Here is a 21,088-nt window from a genome sequence, read left to right as displayed (position 1 = left end):
GGATCAGAATGAAAGAGGGTGAGACAACGTGCTGCTTCTTGGGTCATCCTGCCACCAGCCTTCAAGGCCTCCTGGAGAACTGCCTACTCCAAATCCCAGGCCCCTAGACCCATTTCCACTCCTGGTGGCTGATGGCTTGGCCCTGGAAGTATGGCTTGGTGGGAAAAAAAGAAGAAAAGGGGAAAGCTGTGCTGAGCTCAGTGGGGTCACTGCCACTCTCATCCTAGGGCTTAGTCTCCTGGATATTTCCTGTTTCTCACTGTCTTTGTGGCCCCTAACCTCCTTATCCCCCCATAGGCACAACCAGGGCTCAGTGAGTTCTGAAAAGAGAGTCACATCTCACTTGGGCAAGAATACACCCATGCAACTGACACAGGGTACCTGCACACAGCTTGCAGACCCACCGTGAACAGGCATCATTGGTCAATGCCAAGAATGAGGAGTCTGGTGGCAGAAGACCTGGTTGCTAGGGCTGGTTCCACCTCTATTAGCTAAGGGTCCTTGGTCAAGTTACTCAACCTAGGCCTCAGTTCTCTTGTCTGCAAAATGGGTTGTCATGAGGGATAATGCAGGGTTGGCCTAAGACTCCCTTGAAATAGTGAACATAAGCATTTGTAAGATGTGAAGCACGATATAGGTATTTCATAACAGACACAGTCACTGACTTGACGTATACCTAGGACTTTCCATCCCCTGCCACAGACTTCCTAAAGCTTACAGGTCTCTCACAAAGTGCTCTGAAGACCCCCTCACAGCCTGTGGTACCAGGTGCCAGATCCACACACATGTACACACTGCATACTGTATAAATATAGGTTTTATTAATAATGGGTGAAATCCCACACATACAACTGGCATCTTTGTGTGATGGGGAGAATCCGTGGCAGGGTGGGGAAGGTATGTGTACAGGAATAAGGAGGGAAAAGAGCCCTGGGGGAAGGGGAAATCAGAAGAAGAATGAGCCTGGACCATCCCAGGAAAGCTAGACATGTTCTAAGTGTGTCTCTCTCCCTCGTGCCCAGGGCATGCTGCTCTGATGCCCAGGGACCACCTTGGCTGAAAGGAAGCAGATGGAGAGACAAGGACAAGAGTTTGAATGAGCAGCGAGTGGCCGTGGAAGGGGTGGGAGAGTGAGAATGCCAGCTTGACGCACAAAAGAAGAGCCATAGGGTGGCAGTGGCCAAGTCCAACTAATGCTCATGCTTGTGCTTGTGTTGGGTCCTGAACTCCAGGGAGCTGGTGCCCCGTGCCACCCTGAGCTTGGGAGGGAGGGAAGACTGGGGGATAGACACCTGCAGATCCTAGAGATGCCCCAGGCAGCACCAGCCTCATCCTTAGAGTCAAAGCAGGATCCCCAGGAGGGGGCTGGCCCTGCCCTCCCGCAGCACCCACCACCACACACCACCATCACTCTTCCTCTGAGCCACAGGGGGACAGCGAGTGTGTGTAGGGCCAAGATTGCCTGTTCGCATGTATATGCCTGGAACTCTGGAGAGGGGACGGAGCATTGCAGGACTGGTGAGCAGCGAGAAAGGAGGCTCGGGTCTTCTCCTACTCACCCCCCAGGATAAAGTGCGATCTCCAGTTTCAGAGGCAGGTGAGAGAGACACACAGACATTATTGCAGAGATGCCACAGGCCCGGCCCCCACCAGAGGTGACAGGGAGGTGACAGGGACAGCCCATGGCGCCAGGCCTCTCCAATCCCCAGGATTGGGAGGGATGACCCAGACAGAAAACCCAGCTTCTGTCCCAACAGATTGTCCAAATCAGCCCAGGTCTGGGGGCAGGGAGAGGTGAGGAGGAATAAACTTCCAGAGCCCTTCCCTGCTCTGTTCCAATGTCCAAATGGGACATCCAGGGGACCCTGCCAGGGCCCAGCCCTGGAACCTCAACCTTATAACAGCCCAGTTTACAAATACTTGTGTGGTGGGGACCCCCAGAGGGGACCACTTTGGTCAGTTGTAAGAGGGGGCCTAGAGAGCCTGGGGCTCCCAGGCAGACAACAGAGGAGGGTGCCGAGGGCAGGAAGGATGGTGGCGGCCTCCTAGTGGTCTCCGCATGCAGACATTGGAGAGAGTAGGGAGGAAGCTACAAACCGCATCAACTTGAGAAAACTCCAGGGCATGGAAGGGAGGCCCTGGCGCCCCCACCCCCAGGGCCAAGGCTTGGGGCGCAGTCTGACAGCCAGCCTGTGGAGGATCTGAGAGAAGGGAGGGCGGCTGCACCAGCAACCAGTGCCCAAGTCTACAAGGTTAAAACAGTCCCAGAGGCCTGGGGCTGGGGGCTTCCTGCTGCGGGGGCTGGGGCGCAGGCCAGGGCAAAGCTCTATCTCTCTGACTTGACCCGGTAACGGAGCACAAGGTAGGCCAGCAGCCGTAGGGCCAGGAAGAAGATGCCCAAGACCAGGAAGTCCACGTACAGCTTGGAGTCCTCCACATCCAGTGCTCGGAGGATGCTCTGTGGCTCCCGGAAAGGGCAGCGTTCCTCCAAGCAGGTCAGGTCTCCTCGCTCCATGCCATAGATGGTCAGAATCACACCCTCAAAGCCGTACCTAGGCAAGCAGGGGCATGAGAGCAGGACACAGAGCATAAGGTCCCTGCTCCCTGGGCAAACCACCAAAGTCCAGGTGCAATCTCTCACCCTTGGGGCGTGAACTCCTGCAGGGAGGAGCAGGGGCACATGGTGAGGGGAGGGGCACTGACCTGACATAAGAGAGGTACGAGCTCCATTGCAGGTAAGTGGGGATGGTCTTGAAGCTGACAAAGAAACCGGAGAACAAGAGGACAGGGATGGCAGTAACTGGGCCCACAAAAGTGGCCACCTGGAGGGGAGGGAAGGTGACCGGGCTGTCACAGGGGTGACCAGGACAGACCCAGATCTGGGGTGGCTCCTGGGTTTCCCATAAATTCATCCCACTCCTTGGGCCAACCCCTGCTCCCTCCCACCAGACCCCGTCCCCTCTCAGGGGTCCCCACCTGCCAGCCCCCCACCTGTAGGGAGTTGGAGGCGGCTCCAATCAACAGCCCCAAAGACTGGGCCACCAAGGCCGTGGCAGTGGCCAGGGCCGAGAAGAGCAGGAAGCGGCTGGTCTCAGCTGGCTGGCCTGTCATCCAGTACACGATGCTGCAGTACACCACGGGGCACACCACCTGGACAGTGGGCACAGGGCTGGGCAGTGGCCAAGACCATCTGCTCCACCCAGGCAGAAGCCCCTAGAACAGCTGTTCCTAGAGTGTCCAGGCCAAGTCCTGCCTCCACACCCCTGTTCGTGCTGTCCCCCCAGCTTGACCCATGTCCACGTCCTCCCTGGCTGGAGGAACCTCATTCATCTTCCAGTCCCACCTCTTCCATCTTCCATTAGGCCCATTTTGACCAGTGCAGGCATGGTGACTTCTCCATCCTCTGAGCTCCTCAGGTCCCTCCCATCCAGACCAGCATATTCCTTATATTGTTAATTAATTAACTCTGTATATGAGAGCATTTTGTCCCCCTAGACACCGTCAACTCCTGGAGGACAGGGACCAAGCCTACCATGTACAGTAGAACAGTTTGTTCCCTGCACAAGGGCGCCCAGCCAAGAGGCAACCAGGGCCAAGACCTAGCCATGCTCTTCTCACCCTGACACAGTGCAGCCCCCACCCTGATGAGGGAGCACCTTTTCTAATTTGCTCAAAGGTGTCCTATGGATTTTTGGTGGCCCGTACTTGGAACTGGGTGATGGTGGCAGTCACCACAACCACAACCACAATCAGCTACCATTATTGGGCACTTTAGTATGTGCCAAGCACTATCCTAAAGTATTTTACATGTAAACGCATTTAATTCTCACAAACAGTCCCAAGGGAGATACTGCCATCATCCCATTTAATAGATGGGGACACTGAAGCAAAGAGAGATCAGGTGACTTGCACAATGTCTCACAGCGAACAAGTAGCAGTGAGGCTCCAGAGCCTTCTCGAGTCTCTACTGAGTCACTTGTAGGGCTAGTATTTTCATCATCTCCCGTTTGTCCTGGTGTTCCCACTAGAACGTAAGTTCCACAAGGTCAAGGCTGTTTCTGTTGTGTTCGTTGCTAAAGCCCTAGTGCCTGGTGTGAAGCCTGGTGTGTGGTACGTACTCACCGCCTGCTGCTAAGTGAGTAGAAGTAAAGGGAAGGATGGCAGATGACAAGGCTCAGGGAGGCAAGGATGGAAGGAGGAAGACAGGAGGGCGGCAGTGGGCAGGTGGGAGGAAGAGGCTTACCTGAAAGGGCACGTCGGCCATGGTCTTGGCCAGGTAATACGCTTTGAGGCTGTACCAGTAGTTGAGATGCTCCCTCATGAAGACCGCCATCTCTAAAGGGACTGAGGACACAGGCCGTTTAGGCATAGCTGTCTGGAACCCTGGTCCTACCCCATCCCCCCACCCCCACCACATGCCCAGGGCAGCTCCACTCACAGGTAAGCACAGTTGGCATCAGGGCAGCAAACATGAGGAACAGCATAGAGAAGAAGAGGCAGCCAGTGTTGTTGAAGACCTTGCTGGCATCGTCCCCGATGTGCAGGTAGAGGAGACCAATGAGCACACCGATCGCCACGTGGGACATGAACCGCAGGTGGGTCAGGACCTGAATGAGGGGTGGTCATGAAGAAAGAGGATGGATCACAGGCTAGGAATGGGCAGGCCACACATGGGTAGGCACTCAAGTGTGCCCTCACAGGTATGCAGACCCACAGGTGCATGGAGCGGGTGGCTGGGGGAGGGGCCCCATCACCATCCCAGCTGCTGGGATCCTATGCCCCCAAGGGCCAGGCCAATGCTGCCCCTCCTCCCACTTGATGTCTCACCGTGTCCCTGAGGATGGACAAGAAGGTCCTCTTGAAGAGGATGCAAAACTGTGTGAGGGTGCTGGTGGCAAAGGTGTGGCTTTCAATGGGATCCACTTCCTGGGGAGAGGAAACTGGATCAGGTGAACCTACCCCACCCACCCACTGTGCACCCAGCTCAGTGAGTGGGAAAACCCCTGAGCCCATCCCCAGGGCAAGGGGCCTCCAGAATTCTCCACCATTGAGTTGGGGACCTAGAAGCTGGCTTTAGGGGCATGAATCAGAACGAGATTCAGAGAAAGAGACATGAAGGGAGATAAAAACTTAGAAGAAAAGGAGTCAAGGACACCCATAAGGGCTACTAATAGATCAGCTTCTCTTTAATCCATTGAAAAACATTTACCCTAAGGGTATAATACCTTTATGCTACCAGTTTCACAATAATATTATTAAGAATGATAATAAGGATGACAACAGTGACAATAACCCTTGTTGTTTACCAGGGTTATAGTGTTTCATTTAAGGAAGAGAGCTGGCACGGAACAAACACCGACTGTACCAGTTATAGTGTGAAGGGTTTTCCGTGATGATCTAATTAGTCCTCCCAATAACACCATGAAATAAGTATCATCACCTCCAAGTTAGAGATGCCAGTAAGCCACACTGGCCGTAAGGTCAGGAACAGCTTCAGTCCTGCCTACCAGGTGGCACTGAGGACAACATGCTACAGATACTCAGTGAGAGTTTGCTGAATGAAAAAAATGGAGAAAGCCGAAGCTTATAGAGGTTAAGTAACGTGCCCAAGGTCACACAGCTGATAGATCTATTTCAAGTCGGGTTCTTCCTAGTATCCGGTGGTTGTGAAGCCTCTGGGGCACAGCCTCTTTGGCATTGTCCCTGGTCCCATCTCCCCCCCCCCCCCCCCCGATTCTGCACTCTGTCATCTCCACCCCTACTCACCGGAGGGCAAGGGGGACAGGGGGCGGGGATCTCATTCTTCTCGGGGCTGCTCTTCTTCTCTGCCATGGCACAGAGCCCATTCTGCACAGCCCGGAACAGCATGGGGTTCAGGTCTCCATACTCACCAGAGGCCACCTCGATGACTGGGGGACACAGAGAGGTGCACTCAGCTAAGATCTAGCCTTGCTTCCCAAGGGCAAGCCAGCCCCTCCTTGGGTGTGTGGGGAAGGCAGGTAACAGTGAGATCTCTGCCACCTCAGGAGGCCCAAGTGCATGATCTGAACCCCCAGGTTTGGCCCCCACCATATCCCAGCCCTATCAATAGGCCCCCACTCACTAAAGTCAGCTGGGTTGTGGTAGGTGGGGCAGTGCAAGCCGAGCCCCTTCAGATAGGGGATCAGGTTGGTGACCACGCCCTTGAAGATGCACTGACCCTGGCTCAGGATGTAGAGCTGAGGCAGAAAGAGTAGGGTGAGGAACATACAGCAAGCAGATCAGGCAGGTCCCACGGCACCACACACCTTGACTGACCCCCTCCCCTCTCCCCATCACAGGCCAGTCACCGTGAGACCCAGAGATACTCACTTTGTCAAACATCTCAAAGAGCTTGGCACTGGGCTGGTGGATGGTGCAGATGATGGTACGGCCCCCCTGGGCCAGGGACTTCATGAGGGACACCACTTGGAAACAGGAGGCACTGTCCAGACCACTGTCCAGAGAGAGGCCACCAGGGGGCGAAGTGAGGTGGGCAGAGGTGAGAGAAGAGAGTGTGTGGGTGGGGCAGCTGCTATGGGGGGAGGGAGGGGACAGGAAGGGGGTCACTCTGGCCACCTGTATATCGCATCCACACTGTATGATTCAGGCATTTGGAGGTACCAAGGAACCCAAAGTCCTGTTAGGTGTAACAAGCATATATCAAGCACCTGCTGAATGCCAGTCACTGGGATTACAGTGATGAATAAATAAGACATAGACTCTGGTCCAGAGGGAGAGACAGAAGTGAACAGATCATTTAAGGTGGGACATGCTGCAGAAACATGGGATGAAAAGAGCTCTGCTGTACAAAGGTGTTGGCAGGTAGTCAGAAAAGTTTCCTGAGTGAGTCTGGAAGAAAGAGCTCAGCCAGGTGAGGGAGGAAGGGCAGGTGTGGAGGCGAAGGGCATTCCAGACAGAAGACACAGCATGTGCAAAGCTCAGAGGCATGAAACACATGGCTTGACTGAGAGAGTTTTAAGCAATTCAATGTTATTAGAGCATAAAATACAAGACAGCATGAAGCAAGATGTGAAGCCGGAGAAGTAGGTTCAGACCAGGACCTTGTAAGTCCTCTGACTTTATTCTGAGGGCAGATGGGAATCATTGCATGTTTTTAAGCAGGGGAGTGAGTATTGCCAGGCATGTTTTTTATAGAGTTCACTCTGGTTGCAGTTTGGAGGAAGGATTGGCTGGGAGAAACTGGAGACAAGGAGATAGGAGTCTGTGGCAGAAATGCAGGCAAGAGTTGTTGATGTCCTGAATTTAAGCACAGGCACTAAGGAAGGGGGTGGGTGAATCTGAGAGATGAGAAAAGAAGGTAGAATCAGCAGGACTTGGTGATTGATTGGCTGTGGGGAGAGAAGGAGCAGGAGGCATCCATCAAGGAGGAGATGGGGATTTCTGCTAGGGTGAAGGATGGAGCTGCTGTGGCAACAGAACTGGCAGGGATGGAGCCCTGATCTGGCCCCAGGAGGCTGCAAACACATGCTCTGGTCTCCAGTAGTGGGGCAGATGCAGCCTCCAGCCCTGGCTCTGGGCTCAGGGGAAGGGGCATCCTGGTGGGAGAGGAAGGGAGAACTACCTGGTTGGCTCGTCAAAGAACATGACAGGTGGGTTGTTGACCAGCTCCAGAGCGATGGCCAGGCGCTTCCTCTGCCCGCCGGAGAGCAGGGCTGTCCTCGTGTGGGAGCAGGACATCAGGCCCAGTGCTGTCAGGATCTCCGTCACCTGGCCCGGCCCCCCCCCCGACCCCCATTCCAGGTCAGCTTCGGAGTCTCTACTTCTCCTAATACCACCCCAATTCAAATAAGCAACTCCCTTAAGCCCAATGTCCCAGACTTGGCCACCCCGCTCCCATTACCCAACTCAGAAGCCCCAGAACTTAGTAGTACCAAAAAGCACGGCTGTCCTCTTCCCCCCTCCCCTCCCCCTCTCACCAGCTCCTTCTTCACCTCCTGCTTCTCACTCAGCTTCAGGTTAGCAGAGACCTGGGGCCCAGAGAGGAGGCAGGTCAGATAGGTGCGGGAGGGGGCAATGCCTTGTCCCCTCAGCCAATGGAAAAGATGGGGACAGCAGACAGAAGGGGGACCCGGGAGGAGGAGGCCATCCAGCCCTCACCATCATGGCTTCCAGCACCGTGAGGTGTGGCAGCAGCATGTCGTCCTGCATGATGTAACAGGACATCTTGCGGAAGGTCCTCAGTTCCCGTGGCCTCCCGTTGACCAGGATCTGCCCCTTCATTCCAGATTCCCTGTAGGAACATTGGTTGGAGATGGGGGGGACAAGGTCACTTAAGAACACCTTTTGTGCTCCCCAGGAGACCCCTCTTCCTGCCTGCCCCCATTCAGCTCCAGCCTCGTCCTCACCTGTATCCTGCCAAGATGTTCATGAATGTGGACTTGCCAGCCCCTGAGGGGCCCATGATGCCAATCAGCTCCCGGCGGCAGAATTTACCTGATAGGCACTTAAGGAGGGTCTTATAACCTGTAGTGAGGGAGGGAGGAACTTTTGATCAGGGCTACAGTGACCACAGGTACCCCAAAGTTGTAGGTGCAGCCATAACTTTCAGGAAATAGGCAGTCCCTACTTGGTGTGAATTGGTTAGGATGGAGGATTGACCATCATAGCCCCACCAATAACCTAGACCCTCTCACCCTGTCCCCCTGGAAATGACCACCACTAATGTCAAAATACCTGAGGTGACAGTGTTCTTCTGAATGGTGTGGAGAGGGGAGCAAAGTTATAGAAGATCCTGTTCCTCTTCTACAAACACAGCGGTCACTCTCTCACCTCCTCCAGGAAGACTTTCCCAGTGGTCCATCCTGAGCTGGCTGACTGTCCTTTATGTTCCCATGGCACTTCTCACATGCCAGCATGTTTGTTACTCAATGTCCCTGCCCTTTATCCCCTTCCCCAGCCTCTCAGTCAGTGAGCTTCTCCAGGGCAGGGTCTGTGTCTTACTAATCTTTGTAACCTTAGCAGACTGGCTGGCAGGTACCAGAGGCTCAATATGTGTTTGTTCTGTGAATGTGTGTTGTCAGAGCCTTGGCCTCATTCTGAAAAAGCCTTCTTCTGTGTGCTCTCTCTGCCCATCAGGCTCATCTCTGCAGCCCCTCACATGGCCCAGTAAAAATCTCACCTTTCATTCACTCACTGGGAGGCAGCATATGCATAAAGAGTACCAGTTTGGAGCCAGGTGGATCTATGTTCAAATTCTGGCTCCACTTACCAGCTGTGTGACTTTGGACAAGTTGCTTAACCTCTCTGAGCTCCAGATCCCTCATCTCAGGCACCTATCTCATAGGGTTGTTATAAAGATTTAATGAGATAATATATGTAAAGTATATGACACAGTGCTTGGCACATAGAGTACATTAAAAACATTAAAGTGACATTTTATCATTAATTCCATCTGACAAATGCTTATTGATATATACTACATTCCAAGCTCTGTACCAGACACTGAACCAAAAAAAATGAGGAAGACATAGTTTCAGCACTCAGGAAGGTGATAGTCTAGGTGAAAAAGATAGACCAAAAAACCCAAAAAACTATGGACCTAAAGAAAGATAAAATAAGGGATATAACAGAAATATAAATCATCTGCAATAAGAATGCAGAAAATGGAATTGATGAGAGAAGCAATGGGGAAAGTCAGGAATGGCTTCATGGAAGAGGTGGCATTTGAGCTAAATCTTGAAGGGTGAGTAACATTTCAAAATGGAAAGGGAAGGCAGAGGCTCTCCAGGCTTTGGGAGGAAGAGCTCTGCATATATATAATACTATCCAGGAAGCAGAAGGCAGAGACTCCATGGAGTCAACTGGTGAGACAAGGTGGTGGGGAGGGAAGATGGAGCCAACAAGGCTGGCCTTGCCTGCTGTGCTTAGAGACCTGTCTGAGTGAGGCCCAGACACCAATCCCCTACCAGGTACTTTGCTCACTATCACCCTCCTCCAACACCCACAGAGCCCAATTCCCTCTCCATTCTACTTCCTTAGCAGAGGCAGTGAAGGGATGTGATCTGTCACCCTCCTTCACAGCCCTAGCTGTCCCTCTGGATACATCCGGTAGGATAAGGGATCAGCTGCTGCGCACTGTGGGCCCCTGATCATACCAACTGCCTGGATGGTGCTTTCCAGTTTATGAAGCTCATTGCCTCAGTTGCTGCTATAGCAACACGGATGAGGCAACTGGGGCCCAGAGACATCCAGTGAATCATGCAAGGTCACACAGCGAGATCTTTACTGGGAGAGAGGAAGTCATGAATTCCAACCCTCTGCCTCAGTCATCATCTCCATCAATCAGAAAGACGTGTGGTATGTTCTCCAGCACATGACTCTCAGAGCCACTCACAGGAAGTGCTTTCTTCTGCTGGGGAAGAAACTGGCAGTGATGAACCTTCCCTTCATTTAATCACAGCCAAGTGCTAGATTGAGCACTGATGCCGAATTCAAATATCACGTTATGCTTGTCTTTCATAAAGCATTTTCACAGATAACGTCTCAGCTGAGCTTCACAACAAGCCTGTGTGGTGGGTATTATTATCATCCCTGTTGACAGATGAGGAAAGTGAGGCCAAGAGAGGGTAAGCAGCCTGCCCAAGGTCACACAGCTTACAAGCGGCTAGGAACCCATGTCTGTGGACTCCTGCTAGACCATGACTGCTCAGCATGGAAGGGGCCTGCGGGACTTCAGGATGGCAACCCACCAGAGTTCTAGTCCTGCCTCAGTCAGTAACTCTCTCTGCAATTTTATGAAGTCACTTAATCTTTCAGGGTCTCCATTTCCTCATCTATAAAATAAGGATAGTAGTATCTCCTCCCAAGGACATAATAGGGTTATTGTGAATAATAAGTGAGGTCATTAATAATAACGAATAGAAAAGTGTTTCAAATATCAAGAAATGTCATGCATAATTAGGAGAGACTGCTGACAAAGCCTAGGAAAGGCAGAATCTCCCTCTCTCCACACTCCTCGCTCTTTTTCCTCTAATTGCTTTCGGTCCTCCAGAGAAGGGGGAGGGGTTCAAGTGAACAGAGAAGTCGGAGAGAGGAGGACAGAGGGCAGAGGAAGCAGCAGAGGATGGAAGAGAGGGCAAAATGGACAGCAGAGCAGAATGGGGCTGGCAAGGGCAAACAGAGGAGGACTGGTCAGGGGTGCCCATTTGCGGCTGGTGGGTAGAAGCAACCAGAGAGCTAATGTGCCCATCAAGACACATTTCTTTTTTATTTTCATTTCTCCTTAAAATTGGGAGGAAATGAGGGGTTAAGGAAATAACTCACTCCTCATTTTGCCCAGAACTGGTTTCAGGGCCAAGAGGCTGCTGAGGGATGGGGCACTGAGCAGGGAGCCCAGATGCCTCAGTTTCCATTGACTCAGTCTCTGTAACCACTTGGTCCCTCGTGGCAGTGAGGGTAGGGAGTACAGAGACAGCTCAGGCTCAGCCCTGCTCTGAAGCATCTCAAACATTTCCTAAACCTCAGAGAACAATGTCCCAGCTCCACCTCTGACCAACACCCAGGCTCTGGAAAAACACCCAGTTTCTCTATTCCCAGCTCAACCTGCCCAGGGCAGGGGATGTGGGTGGGAACAAAGGATGAAAGGGGTTCAGCAGACGGTTGCCCTTTAAAGGAACTCAGAGCCCCAGGCATACTTTACCCACCTGTTGGGATAGGGGAAAAGAGGAGGACCTGGGAGTGGCATACCAGGGAAGTAAGAGGGAGAAGAGGACAATGCAAGGAGAGCTGGAAAACCTGGCTTCTGGTCCCAGCGCTACCAATTACTAGCTGTGTGACATTGGTCATGTTACTCAACTTCTCCAGACCTCAGTTTCCTTATTAGTAACATAAGGATGTCATCTATCCTGCCAAACCTTTACCCTCCCTATCTTGGAGGACTTCAGCAAGAATGAAGTAAGAAGACAGGAATGAGAGCATCTTTTAAAATGAGCAGTGCTCTTTCGGTACAAGGATTTTGCAAACTGCTGAGGAGAACCCCCTCAACACAGCTTCCACTTTCTCACACCAGCCCTCAAAGGCAGGAGCTCTACCTGAAATAAAGAAGGAAAACTCCTCAAGGACCACTCAAGGACCAGAGGGGCTTAGTGTTAACTTATAATAGGAAAGCTTCAATAACCAACTGAACACTGTGTCCCACAGTGATCACAGGCATGGGGGGCGCACAGCCCCTGGCACTTCAGCTGTGCACAGAGTGAGTGAAGGGCTAAGATTTTAGTGGGCCCACTTCTGCAGGATTTGCAGAACAGGGGACACTCGGCCTCATGCTGCTCCCTTACCCCGTTTGCGCCAGCAGGGCCCCTCCCTCACGGAATAGGACAGCTCCACGAACTCGATGTCCACGGCTGAGCGCTTGGGTAGGTGGGAGAAGCGCTGGGCTTCGGTGATGTGGTTCTCCACCTTCTTCAGGTGCGTGGTCAGCATAGGGGGCTCCGCCCCGTCCTCCAGGGCCACGGCCATGGCCACAGCCCCAGGTCCTAGTCCACAGCCCACGGCCTCCAGCGCCTTCTCCGCCATCACGCCGCCGGCCTGCAAGGAGAGGGCCTGTTCAGTGTGGGGCAGACCTCCAATCCCCGACTCGGAACTCCCTTGCTTTCTAATGCTGCCCTTGCCTTCAATCCCCGCTTCCTTCTCGGGGTAGATAGGGTACTGGGAGCACTTCACATCCCACTGCGAGAGCATCTATCTTCCCCCAACCCTCACTCCCGGCGCAACAACCCGACCTCTCCTCCGTCCCGGGCAGCCTCAGCCTCAGCCTGGCCCCAGCTCGGCCCCTCGAAGCCCTTACCCGCTCCCTCCTCCCTACGGTGGCTCTAATCTCCTTACCCCGCAGGCCAGCAGCCCCTGGGAACTGGTTGGGGGGCGGGGGAGGGGGAGGCGGGGAGGACGATAGGGGCGACTGGCGGAGGCTGCCCGCTGAGGTCAGGATAGCTGGACGAGCGCAGGGTGGACCTGGGGAAGGCGGAGGCAGAGGAGGCTCTGGGCCTCGCGCTGCGTCCCCCTCCCCATCCCTGGGCACAACGCCCTTCTCGGCCCCTCCCGCCGGCGCCCCTGGGCCCGCGCTCCCCGGACTCTCCACAAAGACAGGCTCACCGCTGGGACTCAGAGCCCCCACCACCAACTGAGACCCCCTGGCGGGCTCAACTCCTCCCATCTCCTGCTTGCCTAGTCACCTTGACGCGCCCCCGGGCGGTTGCGGAGCCGAGATGCTTAGCGCTGCCACGGGCCCGGGATGGAGATTCCAGGTCCTCCTTACCTGCCTTCGGCTGCGGCACCGGCGTCCCGGCTCCCGGTCCCGGCGGCTGGGCCGGGGCGGGGCCGGGGTGGGGCGGGAGACAGGGGAGGGCCCGGGCCTCAGGTCAGAATAGAGATGACAAGATTGGGGAGGGGCGATTGGGGCTCGCGCGGACTCAACTTGACCCCGCACATTCGGTTCCCTGAGCCCGGTCCTCGGCGCTGTGTTCTTCGGAACCCTCTGGGCGGCTGTGCTCTTCTCCAGGCTGCTGCTCGCCGGTCCCGCTATTCTTAAAGGGCCCGCACCACCCCGCAGCTCGCGGTGGGCGAGGATGGCAAGAGAGCCGCGCCTGCGAGGCGGCGGCCAGAGCGGGTGCAGTTGTGGACCTAGGACTGGAGATTGGTAGCGAACGGCCGACTTGGAGCCGTTCCAAGGAAACGAGAGGAGAGGAGAACTGAAGTCACTCAGCGGAGATGGGTCCCTGGATTAGAGACTAGACAAAGGTGGTGGGGGAGGGGGATTGGGGTGCAGAATTTTATCACTCTAGAAGGATTGTGGAGCTGTCAGCCTGTCTGCACTTCTCCCTCCAGCAATTTCCCTCAGTTCTGGCCCTTGACTTCAGGTTTCCCCTGGAGCATCCCCAAAATACATAAAAAGACTCTGAAAGCAAGAGTCTTGAGACATCCTCCTCCCTCTCCACACCCCCACCCCATGTCTCCCCTTTCCCTCTCTAAGGGTAAGGAGACTAGTTAAAAAGGGAGGCAGCTTTGGGAGAGCTTGCAGGCAGCTCCAAAGTTAAACTGGTACCCAGAGCTCAACCTGCTCCAACTGTAGAAATATTTTCTCGGGTAAATTCGGCCCTTTAAGACAAGCAATGCCTGATGCTGGAGGCACATGTGTGCCAGGGCATGTGCGGGGCTCCCAGGTACTGACTTTGGTATCTTTTCACACATGTGTGCATTCTCTCCCTCACCCCACAAGCCTTCAAACGTAGGTCCCCAGAGCACTCTTGGGGCTTTCCCCTGCTCTGCTCCTTTTTCAGGCAATTCCTCTTGGCCCCTGCCTGCCCCGGCCCCAGTCTTCAAGAGGTAAGTAGGTTAACCAGCTGAGACACGTGACCTGAACTTTTAAGTTCCCACCTGTCACACAGCAGTGACGGAGGGGAGGGGAGGCTGCTGGCGCTGCTGCCACGGCTGAGGCTTCTCCTTACTGCAGCACTTGAGAGGTTACTAGCAGTCAAACCTCTCCTCCGCTGGTCCCCCCACCTCCGCCCGTGTCTCTGTAGCCTGGAGGCTGGCGGCCCCTGCAGGGTATCTCCAGGCCCCACGCTGTGACTTTTACAGATTTTGGATCCAGCCCTCTCTGCCTTTCCCCTACCCCATGCCCCACATCAGCAGTCACCACCGTTCCTCAGAACCTTCCATTCTCCAACTTAACCCCCAGTGCTCCTACCTACAGACTCCCCATCCTCAACAGTTGTATTATCTCATTTAATTCTGACAATATCCCTATGAGGCAGGTATTACAACCTCCCGTTAGAGATGAAAAAACTGAGGCATAGGGAGGCTGAGCAATGTGCCCAAGAGGACACATCTGGTTGGTAGCCGAATAGGACTTGACCCCTAAAGTCCTTGCTTTTACCTCCTCTGCTCTGAGGCCTCATGGAACCCTATTCCCAAATGGACTGTCTCCCTCTAGTCAGGCTCCTAGACAGGCTCTTCATTCTCTCAAGATAACTTCCTTGGATAGCATAATGACACTCTCCTCCATTCCCTGGCATACAACTTTGCAATTCTCGGGAAAATTTCCTTCCCTTCCTTAGGAACACCCTGTCCCCATTCCTCAAGGACAGCCTTCCCCAACTTCAGAGACCAACATTTCAAATCTTCTATCAGTTTCCCACTGTGGGATTCACACTCCATGCCCCAGAGCAGTAGTCCTCAGCCTTGGCTGAGAGTCAGCATCACTTGGGGACTTTCAAAAGTTGTTTAGATGACATTCCAAACCAGTTCATTCTGATCTCTAAGGCATTAGTATTTTTTAAATCTCCCCAACTGATCCACTGAGTAGGTAAAGTTGAGAGCCACTGCCCTAGATGAACTCTCCATTAGAATGTCTGGGTTAGAATGCCCACCATGTACTCACTAAAGGCCTCTCTCTTCCCTGCAACAGGCCTCCCGACTCTCTGGGACACAGGACACCCTATCCCCATTTTGTGAACAAATCTCCCATGTCCTGAATTTGGAGTGGGAAGATTTGCATTCTAACCTTGATGCTCTTCCTAGTTCTGTACAAATTTCTCCACCTCTCCAAGCCTCATCCATGTAATGGGGATGAAAAAACCCCACATATCTGTCTCAAAAGGTTCTTATGAGTCAAGTGTCCAAGTGCTTAGCAATAGATAATTTTTTTCTCAGGAGCAGACCAGATCAGGGGAAAGGGGATGGGAAGGAATAAATTTGGGAGTTTGAGATTTGCAAATGTTAGCCACTGTATATAAAAATAGATTAAAAAAACAAATTTCTTCTGTATAGCACAGGGAACTATATTCACTATCTTGTAATAACCTTTAATGAAAAAGAATATGAAACTGAATATATGTATGCATATGCATGACTGGGACATTGTGCTGTATACCAGAAATTGACACATTGTAACTGACTATACTTCAATTAAAAAAAAAAAAAGAACAGATCATACATCCTTACTCTTCAGGTCAAACTTACCTTGGTTTAGGGTCATTTCATTTCCCCCAGAAGAATCTCCGATTTCCTTAGCAAAGTAGGGGCAGTTGCATTTATTGAATGCCTGCTGTATGCTAGGTGCCCAGCACAGAGATAGAGAGTTAGGTCTGTCCCTTTCTCCTCTGAATTTCCAGAACTTGTACACAGAAAAACTCCTCTATAGATATTTGTTGACTAAACAGTCCAACCAGTTCTAACAACAGCTTTATGAGGCCAGTATTATCCTCCCATGTTTCAGATAAGGAAACTGAAGCTCAGAAATGTTAAGTACAAGTATGAGGTCACACAACTCATGTAATGGATCCAGGGATCCAAATCCAAGACTACATGATCCTAAACCATGACTTGATCTACTGTCAAACTTCCTTGATCCCTAATAGTGTCACCATACTATTTTATGAAGCAGATTTGGCTCCAGTCCCCTGAACAGACCTCTTCCCATTCTAAGATATAAAAGCTTTCCAACCTTCTAGAGGTCAACCTAGGACAGACCTTCCCCATTCTTAGAGATACCAACTCCATTCACATATCCCTCCAGACTGATCTTTGGTTCCCCGGAATGCATACCTCTAACTCCTGGAAGAAACCTCGTAACTTGAGAGCGGTGGTTCCCAAGCTTAGCATACATGAGCATACCCTGGAGTTCTTACAACGCAGATCACTGGGCCCAGTCCCAGAGTTTCTGATTCAGTATCTGGGGTGGGGCCATAGAATTTGCATCTCTATTAAGTCCTTAGGTGATGCTGATGCTGCTAGTCTGGGGGCACACTTTGACTTATCCTCAGAACAAATTTTCAGTCTTCTGACATGGACTTTTCCTCAATGCCCAGATGGACACCCACCCCTCCTTTTTCTCATATAGATCTCCATTCCCTGAGATTCTCTCCTATTTCTAGAATTCTCCTCAATTCCCATCCCAGAACCGCCCCTCCTCCCATCACCACCATCTAGGCAGTCTCCATCAGGGGTGGTTCCCTAGACCCACATAGGTGAGGGTTAATGATAATTGGCTTATGAGGAGCAAGGCAGAAGCAAAATTCCTGTCTCAGCTTAGTGCTGGGAGCTAATCTAGCAGACACAGGGTGCTCTGAGCAGGGATTTGTGGGAGAAGCAGGTGGTAAGCTTTATGGACCTGTGGAGAAAGGTGGGTAGCAGGGTCCTATGGGAGCTGGAAGGAATTGGACTGGGGAATTTGTAAGTGACCCACTTCTGCTTCCAACACCTGAGGTTCCTTGTCCACCGTGCCTGCCTTGCCCACATCTCTCACGTCTCATCTTTGGATAGAATGATTTTCAAGTATATTTGTCAATGGAAGGACCCTCTGCTGGCCACGTGGGGGAATGCAGACTGGGCCTGGGAGTGAGTGGTGGATAAAGGCTGATGGAGGTCTTCCTTTCCTGAGTCAGGCAGTAAAGATGGTTGGTTATAGGCACCTGACACCAGGCAGTGGAGGGTGCCCACTAGGCAGAGTCCCTGCTGTTGCAAACAAAAATCTTTATTGTTTAAAAATAAAAGAATATAACATATATAATAAAATCAAGCACATCAAAGGATATTTTAAAAGAGTAATATTTATTTCTCCATCTCTTTCCTGCTGTGCAGTGCCATTTCCTTCTGATAAAAAGAAAATGAGGGATTCGCCAAAGCTGCAGAATGCCAAGGTACTCTGCCCAAGAGTCACCGTCTCTTTTTCCTTGAGAACCCACACTTCTTACCTCCCAGTCTCAGCTTGCCATCTTCCCTTCCCCTAGAACTCAAAACTCCCACCACACCCCTTGGTACCCTTTACGTGGAAGCAGTCTCAGACCAGGTGTCTGCCCAGTTTTTCTCTGGGACCTGTTCCCCTGCTCCTAACACAGGGCCCACTCCACTGGAGGGTAGGTAGAAAAGTCATTGCTTGTAGGTGTTCAAAACACCTTATTTCCCTGGATCTTTGCTACTCCAATGATCTCAGTCTCCACTGAGCAGGCTACTTCCTTGTGGACATACTCTGGGTTCTTAAATAGCTCCATTTAAAAATGCCCCCTTTCTGATCATGGCTCACTGTATTTGATTCTAACTCTTCCCTACCAGTCTCCCAGGGCCTCCCTGTCCAGTGTGGATGTCACGACCCTCGTCTGGATGTTCTAATTACCCTGCTCCTTGGCCCAATGGCTGAGATCAACCCAGTGGTCTGTTTTCTGCTTTTGCTTCAGGGGTGCTCATATCTGCTACAAAAAAGTGTCTGGTTGTGTTGAAACTGCCACTGCTGGATCTCAGTATTCAGCCTCAGCTGGGTGGTCAGGTGATGTATCTCACTCCTATATCTATAAGTGGCATTTCTAAAACTTGACAATTCTTATAAATCTCCTTAATCCAACAGATTATCCCTCAATAATGTTAATCCCTACTTTATTAAGGAAATAGAGACAGCCAGGCATGAAATCCCTCACACCTCACACTTCCTACAAACTGGATCCGATCCCTTCCCATCCCTCCCTCCCTCTACTTGAAGGAAGGGGTGTCTCTATTCCTTTCCAAGCTTTGTTTATCTGCCTGTCTTCCATAGCCTTTGCTCAGTCAAGAATTCAAGCTTTTTAGCACAGTATGAAAAGTTTTCACACTCTCCCCAAAACTTTCCCCTCTACTGCACGGGAAATGAGCATGCTCCTTATGCGCAAAGTGCACTGTGGGATTCCCGATCTTGAGCAAATTCATTCACTCATTTACCGTTCATTGAGAGGCTACACTCACTAGGTCATAATCTGACAGAAATGACTACTGCCCATGACTATTCCTCCCTCTTCTCACCTTGGAGAATCACTTATTTTACAACCACTAAGCTCTTCTGCGCCCTTCTCTGAGGTTGCGGACTTGCCCCAAATAAGACAAAAGCAGCATTAGTTTCCACATTCCTGGGCCACCTGCCTTCTCCTCCTGTCATCACACCTTCGAGGAAGAGTTAAGTGTCTCCTTAATCTTCAGATACCATGGTGTCTGACTCAGGGACTGACTCTAGATAAAACTCTAAGGCAATCAAATTAGTACTGGCATCCTCTCCCTCCAGGGGTCTGCTACCCAGGGTTACCCACCCCCAACCTCTAGTATCCTTCCACTGACCCACCAAAATGACTGCTTAGACTCAATATCCAGCATTTTCCAACCCATGTACACAGAGCCCAGGATGCCCTCCTCCTGGAGAACTGGAATCATGTGGTAGCAGGCCAGAACATCTTCTGCTGTCCCCATAGTCCAGAGAGAGCAATGGGGTTTGGTGTGGGCATGACTGATAAGACTGGCAGGGAAGGCCCTGTTCACAGGGTGCTAGCCTGATTCTGAAGGCACTGCTCAGCTGAGAGATGGATGGCACCAGTAATGCTGGGTTACTCAAGGGGCAGACCAAGCCACTGCTTAAAAGACCAGCAAAATAGAGACACCAAAAAATGAAAGGAAAAAACTGAGACCAGAATTTGATAGTTCATATATATGTAAGTATCATCATGTTGAACTTCCTTGTATGCTTCCTGGTTTAGTATTTTCATTTTGAATTATACAGAGAATGGGGCACCAGTCTCTTTTCAGGATTCAGAGCCCTCGGTCTTCCTCTGGTCTTGATTAGGAGAAAGGTCTCTAGCCACTTACGTTTGAGGGTCTGCCTCTGGCCCTGCTCCAGTCAACCTTTTAACCTACCACTTGGGAACAGCTGTCAATCGAATCTAACAAGACAAAACTAAATGAGGACAAGCACGAGGGTCTGCTGTTAAGTGCAAGATAACCACTGCACTCATCCAAAGCAAAGGAGCGTGCTCTGGGCAGTAACGAGACATGTGAAGGCTGAGGGGTTCTAGAGGGCAGTGGCATCACCGTAAACCGAGAGCACAGCGTGACCACCAAAAGCACAGGCCCCGAGGAGGTGGGGTGGAGAGGAGACCCCAAACTATACGATACAAGGAGGTTAAGAGGAGACTGAGGGTACTTAGCCCAAAGAAGCCTCCCTCGTGTTCAACTACCTGAAGGCCTGGTGGGGAAAGTGGGATTACACACGTGCTGAGTGGAGGAACAAGGTGTGGGTCACAAAGTTAGTACAGGGTTCTAAAGAAACAAGCCTAGAAATGCAGCGGCTCCACTTTGGGGACGTCTTCATTCACGTTTCCTCTCTCCTCCACACTGCCATTTCTTGAAGGGGTTCTTGCAGAGGCAAAGTGAACATCCACCTCAACTTCACCCTCAAGCCCTCACTATTTCCTGCCTGAATTCCTGCAGCAGCCCCTAACTTGCACCTGCTTGCTCTCACACTCTTCTGATTTACTTTCCCCGTCATCACCAGAACCCTCGTTCTAAAAACTTGACACAGTCCTTTTGGGTGGCTTTGCCTTCCTTCTCAGTCTTGCCTCTCTCCTTGGCCTACTGCCCTTCTGGGCTCAGACCATAAAGCACTCCTTTAGGTTCGTGTATAGACCTGGTCTCCTCTGCCTGGAATAACCTGCCCGTCCCTTCATAGATAGTAGCTCTAATCACTTCCTTGATGAAGCCCCTTCCTGATCCCTTGCCCAAGTAATACTGTCAGCTTCTACTTTGAGCCTCCTAAGTGAACCCTGACAGGCCTCTCATTCCACTTATTTAGGTCTTTCCTCACTGCTGGACTGCAAGTCCCTCCAGGGCAGGTCCTCAAGTTTATTTATCTTTGTATCCTTAACACCTGTCACAGTGCCTGAACTATAGGAGGAACTCAGTAAATGGTGGATGGAATGAATGAAGAGACTTTTCTTCCTTGATTCTTTCAGCAATAGGCACTCAGTTTTTGCAGTAAGAATCACATTAGTCTTTTAAAAGAAGGCCCAGAAACCCTTTTGTGGCAGCTTCCTGCCCACACAAGACCCCTCACAGTATCTCCTTGACCTCTTCAGAATGTCAGAGACACTAAAAATAGACACAGGGCACTAAGGAGTGACTGGACAGGCCAAAAAAAGAAGGTTCTTATTTTGAAGGTTCCAACCCCTTTGAGAATCTAATGAAAACAAAACAAAACAAAACAAAAAAAACCACGATCATTTCCCCAGGAAAATGCACATCCAGACACCATTTCTAACTT

General features: G+C 51.7%; 1 protein-coding gene across 5 annotated transcripts; it reads right to left on the bottom strand.

The window, feature by feature from the left end:
- Positions 1-799: 799 nt before the first annotated feature.
- On the bottom strand, positions 800-13,975 carry ABCG4 (ATP binding cassette subfamily G member 4). Of its 5 annotated transcripts, none has more exons than XM_074356824.1 (15): positions 13,212-13,975; positions 12,318-12,567; positions 8,388-8,505; positions 8,140-8,272; positions 7,959-8,009; positions 7,604-7,749; positions 6,352-6,475; positions 6,104-6,218; positions 5,767-5,909; positions 4,828-4,926; positions 4,439-4,607; positions 4,244-4,344; positions 2,992-3,150; positions 2,704-2,822; positions 800-2,552 (listed from the first exon to the last, which is right to left on the bottom strand). In XM_074356824.1, exons 2-15 carry the CDS (start codon positions 12,553-12,555, stop codon positions 2,327-2,329), a joined length of 1,941 nt encoding a protein of 646 aa, XP_074212925.1. In that variant the 5' UTR covers positions 12,556-12,567; positions 13,212-13,975; the 3' UTR covers positions 800-2,326. The 5 variants fall into 5 exon arrangements, with proteins under 5 accessions (XP_074212925.1, XP_074212927.1, XP_074212924.1 ...); XM_074356826.1 differs by having other exon boundaries at positions 7,974-8,009; positions 13,295-13,975; XM_074356823.1 differs by having other exon boundaries at positions 13,295-13,974.
- Between the last annotated feature and the right edge of the window lie 7,113 nt (positions 13,976-21,088).

The sequence above is a fragment of the Camelus bactrianus genome, chromosome 33, assembly GCF_048773025.1.
Source record: "Camelus bactrianus isolate YW-2024 breed Bactrian camel chromosome 33, ASM4877302v1, whole genome shotgun sequence".
Lineage (NCBI taxonomy): Eukaryota > Metazoa > Chordata > Mammalia > Artiodactyla > Camelidae > Camelus > Camelus bactrianus.
This window is presented reverse-complemented; position numbering and strand designations above follow the sequence as displayed.